General features: G+C 37.4%; 1 protein-coding gene across 2 annotated transcripts in view; it reads left to right on the top strand.

Annotated features, from left to right (window-relative positions):
- Positions 1 to 21,877, top strand: part of LOC134226812 (dystrophin) — a 156,236-nt gene that overhangs the window by 37,493 nt on the left and 96,866 nt on the right. For both annotated transcript variants that reach the window (XM_062707820.1, XM_062707819.1), the window contains exons 6-9: positions 12,353 to 12,443; positions 12,596 to 12,850; positions 13,418 to 13,511; positions 13,575 to 13,655. In XM_062707820.1, coding sequence (XP_062563804.1) covers positions 12,353 to 12,443; positions 12,596 to 12,850; positions 13,418 to 13,511; positions 13,575 to 13,655 — 521 coding nt within the window. The remainder of the gene's footprint in view (positions 1 to 12,352; positions 12,444 to 12,595; positions 12,851 to 13,417; positions 13,512 to 13,574; positions 13,656 to 21,877) is intronic.

Genomic DNA, 21,877 nt, shown 5'->3' with positions numbered 1-21,877 from the left:
ATTTCATTATTTCGATTCAGTGCTTTGTTCGCTAAGTCCTTTCTAACACCGAATTACTTCAACTTATCCTGAAAACTTGTGATAATTTCGAATTCTGTCCCTTTTTCCTTAGTTGTGGATCTTTACGCTTTGGAAGAAGTCTTATTTCGGCCGGAGATACGGGTTTGACATCATAACTTAAAGATTCATATGCGTACTCTTGCCCCACCCGTTCCTGCGTACTTTTACCCCACAGTCCCAAAAATTATTCAAGTAATGGTTTTGACTTCTTGGAAAACCAACCGGATTGGTGTTCTGTACCATAAAGTGCTCTATACAATAGGTTATTGAAATGGTTTAATGTTCACCTGATTGAACGTGGTAATGGAAAATGGAAAATGAAATGGTAATAAAATACTAGTTGCGGAAACCCAATTATTTTTAGCAAAATGACCAAAAAGTTATCTAACTCCATATCTCCTTTGTTGTTTATTCAAATCGTTTACAATTACACATGATAATAGTTGGCCAGAATACCTGGCAAACTGATGCAGTGCTGGTAGTTTATCTTTTTTAATTACTTCAAAAAATCGAAAACGTACTCTTACCCCACGCGCACTCTTGCCCCAGTTGTGCATATGCATAATCGAGTTTCAGACATACCGCCATCGGGGGTGACAATGGGTCTGGGGGGTGAGAACGGGTCATCGCTCTCACTGGCAGCCTGGAGGTCGAATAGCAAAATGGTTCAAAAAGGTCTTTTATATTTTAGTCTTCTTGCCCTCAGATACATTCAATCTATTCTACAAGCATTCTAAGTATTTGAAACAGTGACCCATTCGCACCCCCATTTGACCCATTGTCACCCTCGATGGCGGTAGTAACAAATTTAAAGTTTCTTAAGCATTTGGAGCAGTCAAAATTATGATTGGTTGCTATAGATATCTATAGATATATATATATATTGCTGATAGAAATCCTGTTTCCATTGAAAATAGTGAATTTGATTGTGAAATTATTACTTCGGTGTTCGGTTTCGGACCACACTTTTTGAAAATGTTAAAAATGTATCTTTCACTTTACGCTCTGTATCTCTTAACTTTCCACAGCTGCACCCACAATGAAGCCTCGGATAGATAGAATAATGTCCCCACTACAATATAGACTACGAATCTTGACCAAAACATCATTTTCCCCAATTTTATGACCTCTGCCATTTAGGGGGTCGGTTTGGGAACATTCTCTCCTACGTTCCCTAATTAGTGTGTGAAGTGACAACCAGTAGAGAGTAGTGGGAAGTAAGAAGAGTTTGTAGTGAGTAGCAAGAAATGAGAAGAGACAAATGAGAAATGGGTAGTGTGAAGCTATTGGTAAGAAGATCATCCCTGAAAGGAGAATAAACAAAGAAGAAGGAAGAAGGAAAAACAAAGAATCAAGGAAAAATATGAAGAAGTAAGAAGAAATAAGGATGGATGAAGAAGGAAGGAGGTAGAAGATAGAAGGAAGGAGAAAAAAGGAAGAAAAAACAGAAAGAAGGATGAAAGAAGAAAGAAGAAGGAAAAAGGAAGAAGGAAGTGAGAAGAAGGAAGAAGAAAGGTAGATGGAAGCAGGAAGAAGGAAGAAGGAAGCCGTCTCGAACTCGTCATTATGGAACCACTGCTTTCACATTGTAAGCCACTTCTTAGTGATGATCAGCACGGATTTACTGTCGGTCGCTCAACTTCCACCAAATTACCTTGCCTCATGTCCTACTTCACAAACAGTCTAACAGAACTGGCTCAAACGGATGTTATTTATACTGACCTCTCTGCAGCTTTCGATAAGATTAATCACTCATTAGCCATTGCAAAACTGGACCGATTCGGAGTCATCGCCAGTCTGCTGAACTGGTTTCATTCATATCTTTCTGACCGCTATCTGACCGTAGCTATTGGGGAATGCACCTCTAAAAGTTTTCATGCACCATCCGGTATACCACAAGGGAGTCATCTAGGACCACTGATCTTCCTGATCTTTTTCAACGATGTACACCTCGTTATCAAATGTCCTCGGTTGTCTTACGCAGATGACCTTAAAATCTTTTTGGAAATACATAGTATCGCCGATTGTCAGCTCTTACAACGTCAACTAGATCGCTTCGTGGATTGGTGCTCTCTAAACCGAATGGTGGTAAACCCGGCCAAGTGTTCTGTCATAACGTTTTCACGAAAAAAACAGCCCATCGTTTGCAACTACAGCCTTCTTGGTACAGAAATAGAGCGAGTGAGCCATGTTAAGGACCTCGGCGTGATCCTAGACCCGCAACTAGTATTCAAGCAACACATCTCATTCATCATCGACAAAGCATCCAGAACTATGGTATTCATCTTCAGAGTTGCGAAGAATTTCACCGACATATACTGTTTAAAAGCTCTCTATTGCTCCCTGGTGCGCTCGAATCTAGAGTATTGTTCTGTTGTCTGGAGTCCGTCTTACAACAACGGTGTGGAGATAATCGAATCTGTTCAACGCCGTTTCCTTCGATTCGCGCTTCGTAGACTACCTTGGCGGATCCGTTTCGCCTACCGAGTTATGAAAGCCGATGTCAGTTGAACAACTTGCAGCTACTTCGTTCAAGGAGAGATGTCGACAAAGCCATTATGATCGCCGATACCCTGCAGGGACGAATCGACTGTGGAGCTATGTTGGAACAAATAGACCTGAACGTCCAGCCACGCATGCTCTGTAACAGCCATATGTTGAGGCTGCCCTTTCGTCGTACAAATGCATGGAGCTATATGTGGCCTACAGCGTGTCTTCAACAGAGTCACATCACTCTTCGATTTCCACGCCACACGGAGCATGTTACGCCGAAGATTTTCATCGTTCTTCGCAGACATAAACAGACGAAGACAATGACTATGCTTGTTTAAATGTTTTATACCTATTTTGTATTATTCCTTGACACCATCTTTTAATGCTCCCTTTGTTTTTAAATACTCTACATCATCTAATGTAGCCTGTTGATGCAACAACAATGAAGATAAAGATAAAGAAGGAAAAAGGAAGTGAGAAGAAAGAAGAAAGAAGAAGGAAAAAGGAAGTGAGAAAATAGAAGAAGGAAGAAAAAGAAGGAAAAAAGGAGAAGGAAGAAGAAAAAACGAGGTAGGAAAAAGTAAGGAGGAAGAAGGAAGAAATAAGAAGGAAGAAGAAAAAAGGAAGAAGAAAAGAAAAAAAGAATAAAGAAAGATAAAGGAAGAAGAAAAAAGAAAGAAGTAATTAAAGATAAAAAAGAAGGAAAAAGGAAGATGAAAAAAGAAGATAGAAGAAGAAAGAAGGAAGAAGGAAGATGAAAAAAGAAGAAATAAGGAAGATGAATAGAAAAAGAAAGATGGAAGATGTAAGAAGAAAGAAAGAAGGAAGAAAAAAGGAAGAAGAAAGAAAAAATAAGAAAGAAGAAGAAGGAAAAAGGAAGAATTCTTCACTACGCGTAATTTGAGGTTTAATTTTTTAACTATTTGGCCAAATGGCCTGACACCGTTCGTCAGTGTATTGAAAATGGCTGCAATCCGACGTCCGACCGTACGCTAGCACTCGTACGGAACAGGATTGTATTATGTCCTTTAGTGCTTTAATTTTTGGGTAAGATAAATTGTCTACACGAAAAAATATGTATCAGAAAATTGATTCATTTTTGGCGAAACAAAGTTCCCCGGGTCAGCTAGTACTATATAATTTGTAGTAAAGTGATTACCACTTTTTTCATTCAGAACGTTCATTATGCAAACAGTCATGATTTTGTATTTTTTTTCATGACTTTTCACTGTTTTACTTATGATTTTTCAATGACAATCATGTTGGAGATTATAACAAATAACCAAAAAAATCGATGCAAAATAGCAAAATATGCGGATATGGACTCAAACCATTTAGTATTCAGTTTTTTTTTTCATTTTGATATACACTGGATTTTGTTTTTACGCGATTTACATTTTCTCAATTTTCCACTCATCCTAAATGTTTAACATATATTAATTATCATGTGATTTTTCTTTGATTTATTCTGGATTTTTTGAAACATGTTGCGAAGAGTTTGGTGGCAAATTGAAGTCACAAGATCAAAAATACGAGCGAAAAAAAATCGTGTAAAAACAAAATCCTGTATATATATATATATATATATATATAGATTTTCCACACGCATTTTTGTTAAATATATGCTGCAGTGTATAATCTGGGAAAAAATACACGTCAAAGGACTTTGAAAAAAAAAATCCTACACGCTTTAAACGTGCAAAAATGAATAACTTTTATATACATAGCCTTTTTTCAAAATGATTAACTTTTAACGAAAATAACGAAACTTGTCTTTGGGAACAATATCCGATAATTGTCTACTATGTATAGTGTATATATTGCAATCAATTATAGATATTTCTTATATCATCAACCCTATCCAGCATACCGGCACAGTAGTGCGCTTCGTTCAACAGTTTAGCTCAATATGCGATATGTTGCAGTACAACCAGAGCAGCGACACCCAGACTGCGTTGAATAGAAGAACCACCCATTCTTGCTATTTCTCCTTTCCTTTTATGATAGTCGCTTATTATGCTCGTGCTCGGTTCCCCTCCGTAGTCATCCTGCAGTTTTCCACAACTTTTCTCGTTTTCCTTCGTAGACGTTGTTTCGTGTGTTTGAGTGTGGTTATCATTTCCCTCACGAAAGTGGGCTATTCGGAGGTGTGTGTCTGCTGTTTGGTTTTGCTGATCCTTGCGGTGGGTGGAAATGTAGAAGAATTGTTGAAAAACACCTTGGACTTGGGAGTCTTTGCAGCTTATGTTTAATTCGTATGATCAATTTGTTTTAAAATATTGTTTCAACAATAAAAAGTATTGTTCATAAATATCTGTTTTTATTTTATATATTTCAGAAAACATGACAATTAAGACACACATCAAATTGATTTTTCCGTACAATAAAAAATCTATAAAATTCTATACATTAAACAAATAGAAAGATAGATCGACAGAATATGTTTTTACGTCCATAATTTTCATAGATTTTTTTTTCCTAGTAAATTGTTTAATTTTCTAACGTTGCATTTGTGTATACTCTACAGGATTTTCCTCCTCTTCCCAGCCAAAGGCTTCTCTTCTTGTGGCTTTTCAGAAGCAAATGTCGCTTTTACAAATGAACAGTTTTGGTCAGTCTTGATTGCGTTGAATAAGTTGCAAATCTAGTTTTTAATTGCTTCAATAACTATATTTCGGCAACTTCTAGTGGGAACAACAAAATATCAGTGAACAAGTGATTGGTGGTTCTTAATATGTAGTTTTGTGTGAAGAAAATTAATTTACCTGGATGTGGCAGCAGCCTTGAAAAGCCGATACAGTATGCTGTTATACTACTATCAGTGCAGAAAATCATTTGTGAAGGAACTAACTGGCAGACATCAAATGCCGAAGAGAGCATAACTCATCGAAATCAGCAGAAGCCCTGATCGAAAATCATAGATGTTTATCCGACTGAAATCATGTAGAAATAGTTTAGTTATTCGCTAAAACTATTTTTGTATAACATTATTCGTGCCTAACTTTGTTTTGTTTTTTTTTCATTTAGTATGTATACCATTGTAATGTTCATTCAATTCAATCAATCTTATGATGTCGGGTGTTGTCTGGCACTAATATGTTTGTAAATTTTGGTTTCAATTTCCCTTGGGCTGTGAGAAATTTTTTGCAATGTATTTGACAATGTCTCAATGTGATGTAAAATTAGAAAAAATGCCACATAGTTTAAAACAGAAGAATATTTGACTATACCTAAATCACGAGAATATTTTGTACCACAGTATCATAGTAATATATGATACAAATCTACCAGAAAACAGTGAAGTAAAACTTGCAATGGTAATAAATTATGATTTCAATGAGAACCGACGTAAAACACGTATATCTCAAAGTATCAATAGCCATAGTTTCGAACTGTTCCCAGGCTAAGTTACTGTCGACTTTCTGCATTTTTGTGTGCCCCAGTTTTGGTCATCGTTCTGATATGTTGCCAGATCAGATTATTATTCTTACTTCTATAGTGGGATCCCACTGCAATGTCTCCTAGGGATTCAATCCAGCGCTTCATTTTTATTCCTTCTTAGGTTATGGCCGACCTACCTCAAATATCGTGTCGAGCTTTACAATGCTATCGGGTTTTTGTCACACTACAGATAGCAAGGTATAATTTTCTATTGAACTATCAACATCGAATGCAGGATTATATGCAGTTTCATGCTAGAAATGGATACATAGTGTTCCTATACGTACAAACGAATAGACAACAATGAAAATTGAATTTGATTCTACGGAGACTCTAATCATGTTCTTCAAAGGAATCGTACGACCAAAAGGGTGCTAGCACATTTATTTTGAAGTAAACTGTCTAATTCCTGAATGCCGCTGTGGTTCCCAAGGTTAAGTTCAGGATCTACATGGGCGACTTTAATGCTAAGATCGGCTCCGGCAACACAGCTTTTGAGCGTGTCATGGAACGTCATGGTCTCGGAGAAATGAGCGAAAAGCTGTGACATACAGATTTGGTGATCGCTATTTCGAGTTTTTCGTGATGAACATACTGAAAATAAATTTCACCACAACTGCGTCAACCAGAATTGGAGACAAAGTCTTATTGATATCCGGAATGAACCCATAACTGATATCGCGTCTGAATTCGCATTGTTCTGATTCAGCGGCGGGAGGAGAAGCTAGGACGGCATTTCACCATACACCGAATACTGAATAGAAGATCATGCTGCGAAGAGTTCCGCTAGAAGCGTAGAGCAGCAGTGGAGGCCATCAAGAATCCCATTATCTGCAACAGCTAGAACAACCTGGGTGAGATTGAAGCACCACTAAATCATTGCAAGGGATTGAATCCGCCATCCGGAGAGATGCTCAAAGATGTCGTCATGGTATCCACAGAAATGCTTCATCCACTATTCTTCTATATCTGGGGCACGGTACTTTTCTGGATGCAAGGACTAGATGCAAGGCGTCTTATTTACGGTCCCAATAAAAGGGGATTTGACTATGTGTGACACCTGGCGGAGCGTCAGGTTATTGTGCATTGTTCTCAAAGTTATCCTAAATCGGATACAGAAGAAGTTAGACATGATTCCGCGGCGGCAATAGACAAGATATTGCGCCGCAAGATGTGGACGCTCCGAATCATCCTGGAGCAGGCCAACGAATTCCAAAGATCCTCTCTATTTGGTATTCATTAACTACGAAAAAACTTTCAATCGTCGGAACCACGAGAATTTGTCGGGCGCCATGATACGTAAGTTAGTTTCGGGTGTAGTAAGCTAGCCTCGAATGCCGCGCTCTATCGATGGTGCCATCAAAAACCGATATCAACAGAAATAAAATTGACCATACAAAAGATCGGATGCAAAATATGTTAACAACCCGGGTAGAAGAAAACAGCAAAATAATATCATATTTTACTATTATTATATGAATAACTGAATAGCAAAATATGATATTTGTTTGTTTGATATAGTTGCTAAAATAGCAAAAATAATAACAGACATTGCTCTAGCAAATAACTCATAAATAACTCATTTTGCTATTATAATAACAAAGCAATAGCAAAATATTTGAAAAAAAAATATCAAAATCAGTTATTATTTATATGTTGAAAATGCAAATGATAAATGAATAACAAACTTTGCTATGATTGCAAAATATGTTCTATATTTGTTGTTCTGCTCCTTTTTAAAATGACATATAAATAACTATTTTCACTATTATAACAAAATTTGTTGTTGGGATGCTATTTTAAGTTATTTATAAATAACATAGGAATAACTAAATCTGATATCATAGCGAAATTTGTTATGATTATGTTATTTGTTTGTTATTCACCTCTACCCGGGAAGCGCTGGACTGGAATCCGACCGAACATTGCTCAGGACCTATGCGGATGAGAGTGAGGTCTTATCCTGTATGAGATAAATGGTTCAAGGTGAACATTAAAGTGGGTAAACATAAACTGGGATTTTAAAATGTTACAGTTACTACACTGCCGTTCTACGCATAATTGTCCGATGTTTTTATGGGTTCTGATTTTTTTGTCACATAGCAGTCTATTTTGATGTATATTTTTCGAAACTTTTGGAAACACCGAGTTTTGTGGTGTTGAACTTAATCTGTAGATTAAAAAAACACATTAATAAAGTTAAAAAAAACACAGAGTTTTGTTCGGAAAATCATTGAAATAGAACTAAGATTACCAGAGAAGATAACATAATTGTCTACAGGCTGATTGGAAATTAACCCTTAAGCAAAGTTGAATTGATATCTAGTGTATTAAACGCACTACTATAACTGTACCTCACATCAATATGGAACAGTTATGCTTGCGGTGACAGTAAATAGATTAGTCACGAGATTTTCGTGTAAAAAAAAGAAACAAAAACCTTGTGGTTCGCTTGCCGAGACCCTCTCTACCCTGATGTTATTTATCGTCAATACCCCCTCCCCTATATGAAAACGTGGTTTCTTGATAGCCCATACAATTAATCATACTGCTACTTTACCATTGTTTTTCTTTAAAGTACTAATAGTCACATACTAATTTTATTTTTTTAATTAAGAAGTCGTGATAAAATCTGTGTTTCTTCGATTCGCTCTTACGTGATAGTAACAATTAAATTTTATGTGAAAGATTATGAGAAAAATATCAATAACTAGTTCTAAACTATAGTGCTTAAAACGGAAAACAAGTCAACATATCATTTACAACAATAATCATCTTGTTAATATGACTTCACGAAATTTATTATAAGTTACGAATCTAAAATAAAAAGGGAAAACAATCGCACAATGTCACAAAAAAACGGGCCGGAACTACCTGCTGAATTCTTGAGGAACACCCAGGAGTTAGCGGTACAAGCAGCATTGCGTGCAAAGGAAATGCAGAAAAAAACAGCACAGTCTTCATCCGATCAGAAAAGGGTACCTGAAATACCATCCAGATCTTACGAGACACCAAAAGCTCCTGAAATTCCGCCTAAACGTTCTAGTTTTAAAAAATCAGATGAAGACATAAAACCAAATGAAGACCCAGTACCCCTTCCTCAGCGTTATCAAGCACCGCAAAAGGCACCGCCAGTACCCCAGAAACCTTCCAACTTACAAAATTCTCCACTTATGACTCCTAAATTTAAGGAAAAACAGCCAAACTCGCCATTGTTTTCGAGACCCCAATCGCAAAGCATCAACTCTTCCACATTTAATCAGTCAAAGCCCGTGGCGGAAAAGCCCATCAACAAAGCTGCTCCCGCTGTGAGCGACAAGCAGAAGCAAACCTCGAAAACTGGACAATCTAAATCGACCAAACCTCTATCTCCTATGGAAGAATACGGCTCTGAGGATGCTCTGCGAGGAATCGAAAGCGGACTTCGGAACATGGAGAGGGCTATGCAAGAGCAAATGAACCTTCGATCATTCGAAGCAGCGGCGGCAGCGGCAGCCCAAAACCAACAACGCCAGTTTAACATGACGGAACTGAAATCCAACATAAGAGGAATGGGCTCTGTAACATCATTGGACGGATCGCAGAACACACGTAGATCCGAGAATTTACGTTTAAATATTGATCAGAAATACAACCAGAATATGCGGAACAACGGACTGGAGCGCGTTATTAGCATGGATCAAATGCGTCTGGACAATTTTGTCGAAAACATGCGTTCAATGGAATCGAATCCGAATATACGCTCTGCTGTTGATAACCCAATGAAACCCAACATGATGGATGGCGTAAATCAGCGCCCAATCGAGCACCATTTCCGATCCTTGGATAGACATCTACCACTAGAAGTGCAATACAGTCGGCAGAGGTCGCAGGAAATGGAGTACATTCGGCAGCAGCTGTTACCAGTGATAGCTCGTAACAACGAGAGCTCTTTGAATAGACAAGGTGGTCTTTCAAGAGAAGATTTAAGATTGCGGCGTCGTTCGTCTCACGATGAAACTCAGTACTCTCAACAGAATAATCAAGGTTTGTAAAACGGTATTAGCTTGGACAGGGACTTATGTTTTTGTACTTGAAAATGACTGATTCACTGGTTGGGAATGGTATAGAACCTACAGTTTACTAATATTCAAAAGCAATGGTAAAGTTATACCAGGGCTGACAATAGTCATTCTCGTCGCATGAAGAAAGCGAAAAAAAATTAGTCTTCGTCATAACGACGCACGACGCAACACCTATTCGTTTTCTTCGCGCCGCATGCGTACCACGACGATAGTCGCGCAGCCAAAAGTTATGACGATTTTCGTCGTCACTTCTTCACACAATTGATTGCACGTCATTATAGACGGACTGGTTAAAAACATAATAGCGTCTCAAATAAACAAATAGTAGGAACTTTGGTAACATAAATGTATCGATAACATCCATAACGCTTTCAAACGTTGCTTCAAATTCATTATTACAAAGGATTAGTAGAAATCTTCGCATGGCAGCTGCCGCTTGAAGAATAACGGTATGAAGACTTCGTTCTTCGATGTCGTCATGACGATTTGGTTACACGACGAAAGCTAACGTCGTGCGCGTCATTGACGATGTGTAGAGTAGCAATGAAGACACTGCAACTCGTCGCTACTGTGGCATTTCGTGCTATGACGATGACGATTGTCAGCCCTGGTTATACTTTGAATCAATTTATGGGAATTTGCAACAGATGAGTTGGTGCTAGACCTTTTCGTCATTTATGATAAAGGTGTAGCGTACTCTTTGGCAGTGTTGGTAAAATAATTGTTGAATTCCAAATCGATGGAGCACTCATGAGCGAGCAAACTCGTTTTCGATTTGGAAGAAAAACATCGCGCTTGAGTTTTTCATGCAGAATCGCATCGTTTCACTCACTTTCCGAACAAAATTGCTCCCAACAACGTTGGCGTTGAAAATCGTGATTTTTTTATGATGATGATGATGATGATACTACCATCTATTGTAGCAAGGCACCTGCCGATAGCACTGGCCATATCTGACAAACGATTTGATCATGATTATACTACTGTTTGTATTTCATCAGACTCCTGTATGAAGGGCCAAAAATGGGTGGGGTGGTTCCATAAGCAGAGACACTTATGCGAATCCACGGGAGGATTATAGAGAATCTCCTTCCAGAAGAAAGTTCGTACATACAATATTATAATCTAGCCATCGTTTCCCAGATTGACCCAATAGATGGGGAGAAGAGCCCGCCCTTTATCCACGAGATGTTAACAATAGGAAGTTGACGATTCTACTCTTCCTATCCAAATCGCTTCAATCGGGTTGAAAATCGTGATTTTTTTATACACCAATAACCAATATCCATTGTTCTATGTGAATAATGATTATTCACTTTATTCAACAATGGAAAACCCAAAAATCCTGTAATGATTCAAATGGACGGATGATTCAACTCTCGAATGATTTTTTTGGTGAGATGAGTTCGGTGTGTTGTAACTCATGCTTGACGCGAATTTGTCCGTGAGCTTTGACATGTTGTGTTTTTTCCAACACTGGTCTTTGATGATGGAACAGGCTTTACTTTTTGTATTTTAGTCAATTTCTAAAAAGTTCAGAAATTCGTGAAAAAAAGAGAGTAGCTAGTCCATTACAAATTGACAATGGGATTTCATGGATCTTATAGGAACGGCCAATTTCGAGTGCTTGTTAATTGTTCTGTAACATAAATAGGGGAACTGTTCCGATCTCCATCTCACTGTACATATATCCATCTCATCACTAAACAAAGAAATACGGCACCAAATTCGTCGCTTCTTTTTGTCAACATGCGTGCTCACTCCTGAAAAAAATCACAAAAATAATAAACAAACCAAATTATTTTTCCTTGCTTTGTTTTTGATGGGACGGAAATAGGAGCTATGAGATGAATTGCCGAACCGTTCCCCTATCTTCTTATTTTTTTTTTTGTGAGCTGTTTTTCGTAGACACGTTGTATGTAACGTATCCTCCCCTTTAAGGGACCTCTAATATAGCCAGTCGATGTACATTTACCCGATTCAAGGTGAATGAGGATGTGATTCCTTCTTTAAAGTGATGGACTAAGGCAAAAGAGGGTAATGAAAGCACACATTTGCTCGGAGCAAAGTAAAATAGAAAACCGTTTTAAGACAGAAGTGGGTATCCCAAGTAACCAAAACTTCCTTTCAGGGTACGTTTTTCGCTTAATCAGCTTCCCTAAGCTGAGCGAAAAACGTACTCTTAAAGGAACTTTTGGTTGCTTGGGATAATTCCTTTTACCTATTATGCAGGAGTCAACTAGTTTCTAATGATTCAATACATCAAATATTAGCATTTTTTTCTTTTTTTATAGTATCTCGAATGCGTGAACAATGGGATGATACATCACAATCAGTTCTACAACGTAAATCACAACTTACTGCTATGCTGGGCGATTCACAAAGGTAGGTTATTTTGAACTGATTACCCAATACTTCCAAATATTCGATTTTTCTTACAATTACAAATTACAATTACAATTCTAGCACAATCGTGCTTATAAATGAACTTCCATCATAGAGCCGTTCAAATGATTAACTATTCAATTTTTCCTCAGATATGAAGCTAAACGGATCGAGATTGAAAATTGGCTTGCCAGGATGGAATCCAGATCAGAAAGAATGGGAGTTGTCGCTACTACGGCAGATGTGTTGGAAATCCAACAGAAAGAACAAAAGTCTTTCCATGCCGAGCTTCATCAATACAAACATCACATTGAGCTGTTTAATCAGTTGACACAAAAATTAATAGCTGTATATCCATCAGACGACACATCACGCATTAAGCGAATGACGGAATCTGTAAATTTAAGGTTTGTTTTGATTCATTCATCCTACTTTTTTTCCACAGTTCATTTTATAAAAAGGAGTTTCTCTTTTTTTACTATTCATCAAATTAAAAATCGTTCGATCCTCGTATCGTAATCCTATTATTATCAAAACAGTTTTAATTGCAAATTTGACGAATATTTTAATGAACTCCCTTCATTTACCCTTTCTACTGATACACACATTTCTTTTTCTTTTGTGAGTTGCTTACTATTGGTTCTAAATTGCGGCGAACCATCTAGATTGTGCTTCCCTCCATACTTAATAATTTTGTAATAATTTTGCAATGGGTTTTGTTGTTTTACTGTTTTGATTTTCAGTTTGCCTAAGGAATTCTGTTACGGAATGCATTTTTTCCGAAATCTTATCATTACGCGCCAAAGCTTTATTAATATAATTTCGTTGAATAAGAACTGTTTTTACACAATAAAACATGGTCCGCCTAAACTGAGGAATCTGCTGTTTTTATCGTTTTGCTGAAATATCCTCTCTATAAAATGAACAGTCATTGTTTTGTATGTTAAAACTTATTACATACATACATGTTGCAGATACAACAATCTTAATAATGGAGTAATATCAAGAGGTAAAATGCTACATGCGGCGGTACATTCTTTGCAGTCCTTCGATAGAACATTGGATCAGGTATGATATGCCTTGATTTATCAGTCGTTGTTTTTATTTCAGTCATTCACTATTTTGTTACAGTTTTTGGGTTGGCTGAGTGAAGCAGAATCTCTTTGCGAAAATACAGAATCTGATATTGATAGGAATCCTCATGCTTATAAGGTGAGTAATAAGTTTATATTATCTGTTTAAACGTACATTCTAATCTTCACTGGCTGGTAGTGTGGGAGTTATTTCATTTTGGTGTTGGAAATGGATGTTAGGTGTTTCACAATCAGGTTAAGTTTGGTAAGCAGGATGTGTTAACAACACGCCTGCAATTTTAGTCTCCCGCCTGGTGCTTTATTACCATTCCGAGGTAACTTTACTTACAATTAGTCCCGTATATGTATGCTACTCTGTATGACTAAATAAATGAAATGTACACGCAGAGAAATGTTTTTTAAAGTCAATGATATTATGTATAAAAACAACAAAAATAATTATTGTTCCCCGGCTAATAATTTTATTTGTTGAATTCAACAAAAACAGATTTGATTAGACGAAAATATTGTTGTTTCTACAATGTTCCAAAACAGCACTCAAAATAAAAATTGTTGAATTTACAATATATTTTTGTTTGTACAAAAATATTTTGAACCAAAAGAAAATTTTTTGCTTTCAACAATATTTTCTTAAATTCAAAAAACTAAAATATTGTAATCAAAAATTTATTTTGAATGCTATATTAAATTTCTTGTGATTATCAATTATTTTATTTTTGATTAGGCGTCGTGTGGAAAATAAAACTACAATAATTATATTTGTAATTTTTCGTATATTTACTTTTACAAACTAGTTTATAATATACTGTATTATTTATACTGGATTGTAGTAGAAACAACAACTAAAATTTTTGAATTAAATATATTTCAGTTTTGATTTTAAAGATAAAATATTTGAGTTTAAAAAATATTTCAATAATTTTATTTTTTAGTTCAAAAAGGTAGATTTTCTCTGCGTGTATGCTACTCTTATCAAATCGATAATGATGCAACAATTGGCGTAACAGGACAACGTGCGGGAGGGGGGCCTAAACACCCCCGAGAACAAGTCAAAAATAAAGACAAATACAATATCACATCATTAAAATAAGAACATAAAACATGAACATAATATATTAACATAAAACATAAACATAAAACATAAACATAAAACATAAACATAAAACATAAACATAAAACATAAACATAAAACATAAACATAAAACATAAACATAAAACATAAACATAAAACATAAACATAAAACATAAACATAAAACATAAACATAAAACATAAACATAAAACATAAACATAAACATAAAACATAAACATAAAACATAAACATAAAACATAAACATAAAACATAAACATAAAACATAAACATAAAACATAAAACATAAACATAAAACATAAACATATAACATAAACATAAAACATAAACATAAGACATAAACATAAAACATAAACATAAAACATATGTTTAAAAACATAAACAAACATAAAACATAAAACATAAACATACAACATAAACATACAACATAAACATACAACATAAACATACAACATAAACATACAACATAAACATACAACATAAACATACAACATAAACATACAACTTAAACATACAACATAAAACATGAAACTTATAACGTGAAACATAAAACATGAAACATAAAACATGAAACAGAACATAAAACATACACATTATACATAAAAGATAAAACATAAACATAAACAGAAATCATAACGTGTCATTTTTTTACTTTTTTTCTTCGCCGGCATGATAGTCTCGTGCCGTCGGTGCGACCAGCATTTGCATGCGCTTTCCTGATTCATCTCGTGCGCAGCGCAAACAGAACAGAATCGAGTTTAATTAGGGTCGATTTATTAGTTATCTCTAAAATGACCAAGGAGTGATGATATGTAAATTTGCCGCCAAAGAACGGTTATACGTTGTAAAATAAGGTCGTTACAATTATTAAATTTCTTTTATGCCCGACAGCTCTTGAAATGTACGAGGGGGGGGGAATAAAAAAAATAACAAGGAAACGAAAAAAAAGTCCAAAATGCAATTATTCAGTGCAGTGCAAAATGCATTAACAGTTTCAAAACAAAGCTTTGTAAAAAAATAGCTAATCAAAGTTGATCAAAGTTAATCAAAGTGATATCGGATTTCGATGGCATCGTCGATGGGACTAAGGAACATTCAGAATCTAGTTGTGAGGCCACCAGGTCCGAGCTGTAAAACGTTGACATCGGTTGATGAATACTTGCAAATCTATGTGATCTCTGCTAATACGCACCAAGTATCACCAAGTATTTGGGGTTTGGTGCATTGCCTTATTAACCGCCGCCAACGTTGACTGGCTTTGGTTTTCGACCTTCTCAACTGTTTGCCCGGCTACCGTGGAATTGGAGTTGTTCACATCCAATGATTCGGTGTTGTTGATGTTGATGAGGTCATTTAGTTTACTCCACTGATTTCGTCGATTACTATGGGCAACAGCAACAGAGATATAATACACCCAGCCTTGCCTGACATTAGCGATTATATTGTGCTGGACTCTGGATCTTGTCTAGACCTCCTTTACTTCAAGGGACGCTCTGTTTTTCAAGGCTCAGACGATCTTGACGAAGGCTTGCCGTGGTCAATCAGTACCAAATGGAGAGACTCTTGAAATTCATTGACCTGCTCCATGTATGTTTCTCACATGATCATCCGGACTGAATCTTAACTGCTGCCGTCGGAGAATTGTCAACCTTTCCATATATCTGAATTAGGATAAGTCGTCAAAGCTCGAAGAAGTTGTTCTGAGTGATCGAACCTACGTTTCAGCTGATCAGTTGAATCGGTGAGTGACTGACATGTGGCGCCTTTCTCTGGCACTCACGGATTTGTCTTTGCTCCAATCAGGCGTCGTGAAATATCGTAGAGGAGGCGATTATCGCCGGTTGTTGCGGCTTACCTACCATTGTTGACCGGGGAGTCCACCCGCGCCTGCTTCTCCCGTCTGCTGCCAGCAGCGTTTGACTTACTTCGCTAGAGCCGCTTTTAGTTGTCAGAACTAGTATTTAGCTCCTCTGGAAATGGATCACCTGAAAATGGAGACGGTGCCTTCTTGAGTCTGTAATAAACGCAATGATGACATCGCGTTTGACTATCATCTTTTTATTGGCAAAATCCAACCACGCATTTCCAGATTTCAGCGGCGGGAGTATTGACTCAGGTGTCGTTTCACAATAGACCGACTAGAAGATCCAGCTGTGAAGAGATCGTTCGTTGAAGAATATGGAACTCAGGTAGTGGATGTTCTGAAAGGTGGCAGCGTAGAATAGAAGTGGGCGGCGATTGATACTTTTATCGAAACCTGCGAGATCAACTTGGATAAGCTGCGTACTCAGTGAATAGAATGGATTACAGATGTAACCCGAGATTAAGAATCAAAAGCTGAGGAACGGGAAGAATCAGATGAGTAAAGTACGAGTCCCGTCTACGGTATGTATTTCTGTATGTATTCGGGCGTTGCTGCAGACAGAACATGCTGGCGTGGGTGGACGCCCTGCCCGATGAAGAAAATATGGCTGCAACAACCAAAAATTATCGCATCAATAACTCATTGACTTGGAAAGTTGATATGTTGGTTCGATCACTTCGAACAGCTTCTTCAAGTCTCAGCCAGCGTTCTTCAAAAAACAGCCATCCGAAGCAGGCAATCTAAAGAGGCCTCAAGGTCGATCGGCAGTTGGCGAAAGTGACCCTATGCTGTCTGTTTTGTCTGTCTGTCTGAATCACAAAAATCAGTTTGGCGCCCACAGATGCAAGGGATTTTCAAATATGGTCAGAGCTTTGTCTGACCTCATTCGGGTAGTCGCTGATGTGATGCACTGTTACTTCTCAGCGTAATCGGAAAGATCTTAGTGGGTGCGATTGACCGTGTACCATACCTTGAGCTGCTTTGACAGTTTATTGTTGTGGAACATCTAGACGACTCTGATTTGGCTAATGAACACGGCGGTAGACTCAAAAGTGGTTCTCGTAGAGATATCTAAAACAATACTTTTGATATTTAGTTACACGTGTAAACTTTAAGGCTACATGGATTTTTTTCATTACCATGAACCTATGCTGCGAACACATTCTAAACTGTATATCACAAAGAACATGCACCATATTCAACACAATCCGAAAGATAAAGATCTTGCATGTAGACTTTTTGGCCTTACTTCAGCGAATTCTTGTATTACCCAGGACCTATGATATTAACACATTCCATTCTATTCAAAACAAAGAACATGAACATTGAATAATCTATTTTATGTATCACAAAGGGCATGTACAATATTGAAAATAGTACAATTGATCTTTGTTTACACGTATAGTTCTCAAGGCCTTTTTCCACGAATTTATTATTTTATATGTATCACAAAGTAACTTAACTCCTTTAAAACACTTCGAAAGATCTTTGGTTGCGCGTGTAGATCTTAAGGCTCAAATTACCGTCATCCAGTCATTGTCGAAGACAGCCACGAGCTCGTACCACCCCCCGTAATAAAACCACCCACCGAGGAGAAAAAGCAGTCTCCAGCTGGATGGGGGAAGTATTTTTGTTTCAAAACTACATCATCCAATAGCGAAGACATAACTATATCCGGTGGATGATTCATTTGGTTGTATTTCACTTTAGTTTGAAAAATGCCTTTCGCAACATTTTTATTTCTAGCTATTTCTAGCCCCAATTATGGTGGTATTAAGACTATACAAATCCGTGTAGATCAGCATAATACTACAACAATAACATAATATTTACTAATTCTAATTTTACAAAATAAATATTTATGATCGACACAGCCAAAGATATTCCGCATAACACAAAGTACACTAATTATCCTTAATAATACTGTCTATGATGACAAAAGCAAACTTTTTTTTGTCTATATATATATGTATGATGACAAAAAGCAAGAGTGGCCTGTGCAGTACTTAGATGTCTCCTCCATTCAACTCGGTCCATGGCTGCATGTCGCCAGCCACGCAGTCTGCAAGGGGCGGCAAACCGTTTTCTACCTGTGCAATGCTGTCATCTGTTTAAAAGCCAATTTAGTGGTGTTCTGGATTATTGTAACCCAAATCTTTCATCGCTAAAGCTCTCCAGAAAGGCCAACAAGTTGATTCCATCTACACTGATTTTTCAGCGGCATTTGATAAAATCAATCATCAGATTACTGTCGCAAAATTTGGCCGATTGGGTTTCTCTGGATCTTTTCTTCACTGGTTACAGTCCTACTTGTGTGGTCGGGAAATGGCCATTAAGATCGGTGACATCATTTCAACATATTTCCTCGTTACTTCAGGAGTGCCACAAGGTAGCCACTTGGGGCCGCTGATTTTCTTGGTGTACCTTAACGATGTTCATCTACACTTGGAATGCTTCAAACTTTCTTTTGCCGACGACTTCAAGCTGTATTCGATTGTTAATGGCCCTGATGATGCTCTTTTTCTACAATCTCAGCTAGAGCGGTTCACTGAATGGTGTAAAATCAACCGAATAGACCTCAACGCTGCCAAATGCTCGGTTATTTCGTTCTCCCGTCGACGAACTTTGCTTGATTCTGTTTACAAAATTGGTGCTGATAGCCTTAAAAAGGAATCGGTAATCAAAGATCTTGGTGTTCTGCTCGATTCCAAGCTTACTTTTAAGGGGCACATTGCTTACATCACCTCAAAAGCCTCAAAAACACTGGGTTTTATCTTCAGGATAGCAAAAAACTTCAAAGACATTCAATGTCTGAAATCCCTGTATTGTTCTCTGGTGAGATCAGTCTTAGAGTACTCGTGCATTGTTTGGGCACCATACTATCTCAACAGTATACAACGCATTGAATCTATTCAACGCAAATTCGTGCGTTTTGCTCTGCGCCACCTACCGTGGAATGATCCTTTCAATCTTCCAAGTTATGACGATCGCTGTAAACTTATAGGATTAGAGCTTTTAAGTGTGCGTCGCGAGGTCTCCAGGGCACTTTATGTTACCGATCTTCTTATTTCCCAAATTGATTGCCCACGTCTTTTATCAAGTTTGGGCGTAAATATTCCCAAAGACAGCTCCGGTCCAGACCTTTCTTTTTCGACATGGTGCCCGCACAAATTACGGGCATAACGAACCCCTTATTGCCATGTGTAGGATATTCAATCGTTGTTCTACTGAATTCGATTTCCATCTTTCTCGCTCGACGTTGAAAAAGAGATTCACGCACCTATTCGCTACTACATCAACCACTACTCGTTAGGCATTTATTTCTTGTATTGTAACAGTAATCGTTTTACCGAATTGTACCTGTGTTATCTGTAAGTAGATAGTAATTCTAGATATAAGTCAATATTGTATCATTTGGAGTATATGTAAATTCTGTTGATACAAAAGATGAGGAGGTTTTACGCCCATTCGAGAAAGTGTTTATTGTTGCACTACTCGAACGGGCTTTTCCCTGCTCCCAATAAAGAAAGAAAGATAAAGAAAGAATGTGTCGAGTCAACACTGAGACACTGAAGACGAGTATACCTTTAATGTGAAAATATTTATCTTAAAGCAAACTGTGAAAAAATCAACCGTCTAAGACGAGTTTAGTACTCTCCATTTATTTCAAATAATTATTTCGTTTTCTTTGCAGATACGTATTTCGACCACAATTGTGTAGTCGTCTTCAGTGCCTCGTACTTGACTCGACTTTATACGAAATACGTATCTGCAAAGATAACGAATTAATTAGTGGAATTAAATGGAGAGTACTAAACTCGTCTTAGACGGTTGAATGCATTCCACTAAAAAGAGCTTAAAATATTTTTTCTGTGAAAAAAATGTTTTATATATGATCTAGATTTGATCATGAAAAAAATGTTTTATATATGATCTAGATTTGATCATGTGAATTTGACCGGAACTCGCAAGACATTGAGTATCGTATACTGACCTATGTTGTGTATAACCAAAGTGCTTTTTGCAATGCACTGTAATGGTTCAGTAAGTTTGAATTAAAATCCATCGTAAACTTTATTTGCTTATATATTTATATATTTTTGCTGAGCGATGGATAGTCAAAAGAATTTATGACATTTTGTTTGAAAACAGTTTCCCTGATTTCTTGCTCAACATTTCGAAAATGGGCAACTGCGGCTTCTCAAACAAAATATTCAATATGTATGAAAATAAAAAAATCTCCCATTCTTTGAATTAGAAGTAGAATATATGATTTTTTCTTAATTTATAGCATTCTTGATGATCTTGAACTATATCGGTTAGAACAAGTTTGAAAGTTTGACTGAACTTCAATTATTCGAGAAAATTGGAATAAGATCTATTGCCTGTTATTTTACTTTCTAGAAAGAAGCTAAGAAAACTTAAATATTCAGGATTATTGTATTTGAGAGACGCGGGACGCTAAGTCAGAATCAAAATTGAATTGATTCCATAACCAGTATCAGAGACGAAACAACAAAATTGCTTCATTAAACGTACCGTCAAACGTTTCCTGTCCACATTACCATGAGTGGTGCTTCATTCAGAAATGCGGCGGTATAGAATTTACGCTTCCCTACATAGATCCGGTGTTGTACGAAAAATCACCGAATAGCTGGACTTAACTTTCTGCAGCTGTATCGACAGCTATCCTCGGGATCCAGTTACCATACACCGAGTAGTTGAAAAGCAATGATTGTCACCATGCTTTGTTAGACAGACCTCACACATTTTGTGTCTCCTGATTTCCCTAAGCCTACGTACTATGTTCATTGCCTTAAATTCTCTAAAACTGCCGATCAAATGATCCGTCCTTCCACAGATCCAACAATTCGGGCCGAATGACTCATTGCTGGAATCTTCGCTTTGTTCCTATTCATACTTATGCACATGAACAAACTCTTGCCGACGATTTTCTTTCCCCAATCGCACTCGATCGCTCACGGATAACAGTTTGAACTCTGTGTCCTAGGACACGTCCGATACGATTTCAGTTGCAAGGCTCGTGAACATCATCCGTAGACTTAGGCTTGACATTAACTTTGCGAATACCTGCTCCCGGGCCCGGCGGGTCTGTTCCTTTCGGATACGCTCCCCGAATGTCTGTGCTGCTCGATCGTCTTCTTGGTGCACCTACTTCTCCACTTTCCGCTTGGGCTGCTCTTCCTCCGTCTCGCCAACAACACCGCCTTGGCCCTTCAAAGCGTTAACCCTCTTGACACTGCTGTCGAATTGCTGCCGGATCGCATCCCGCTTCTCCGAAAATTCTTTCTCCGCAGCCAGTTGAGTGTCACACATGTCCTGCTCCTGCGGCAACTGCTGCTCTTATATCTCGCATCACACGGTCT

The sequence above is a fragment of the Armigeres subalbatus genome, chromosome 3 (assembly GCF_024139115.2).
Source record: "Armigeres subalbatus isolate Guangzhou_Male chromosome 3, GZ_Asu_2, whole genome shotgun sequence".
NCBI lineage: Eukaryota > Metazoa > Arthropoda > Insecta > Diptera > Culicidae > Armigeres > Armigeres subalbatus.
The sequence above is the reverse complement of the archived record's forward strand: the minus strand, read 5'-3'. Positions and strand labels throughout refer to the sequence as shown.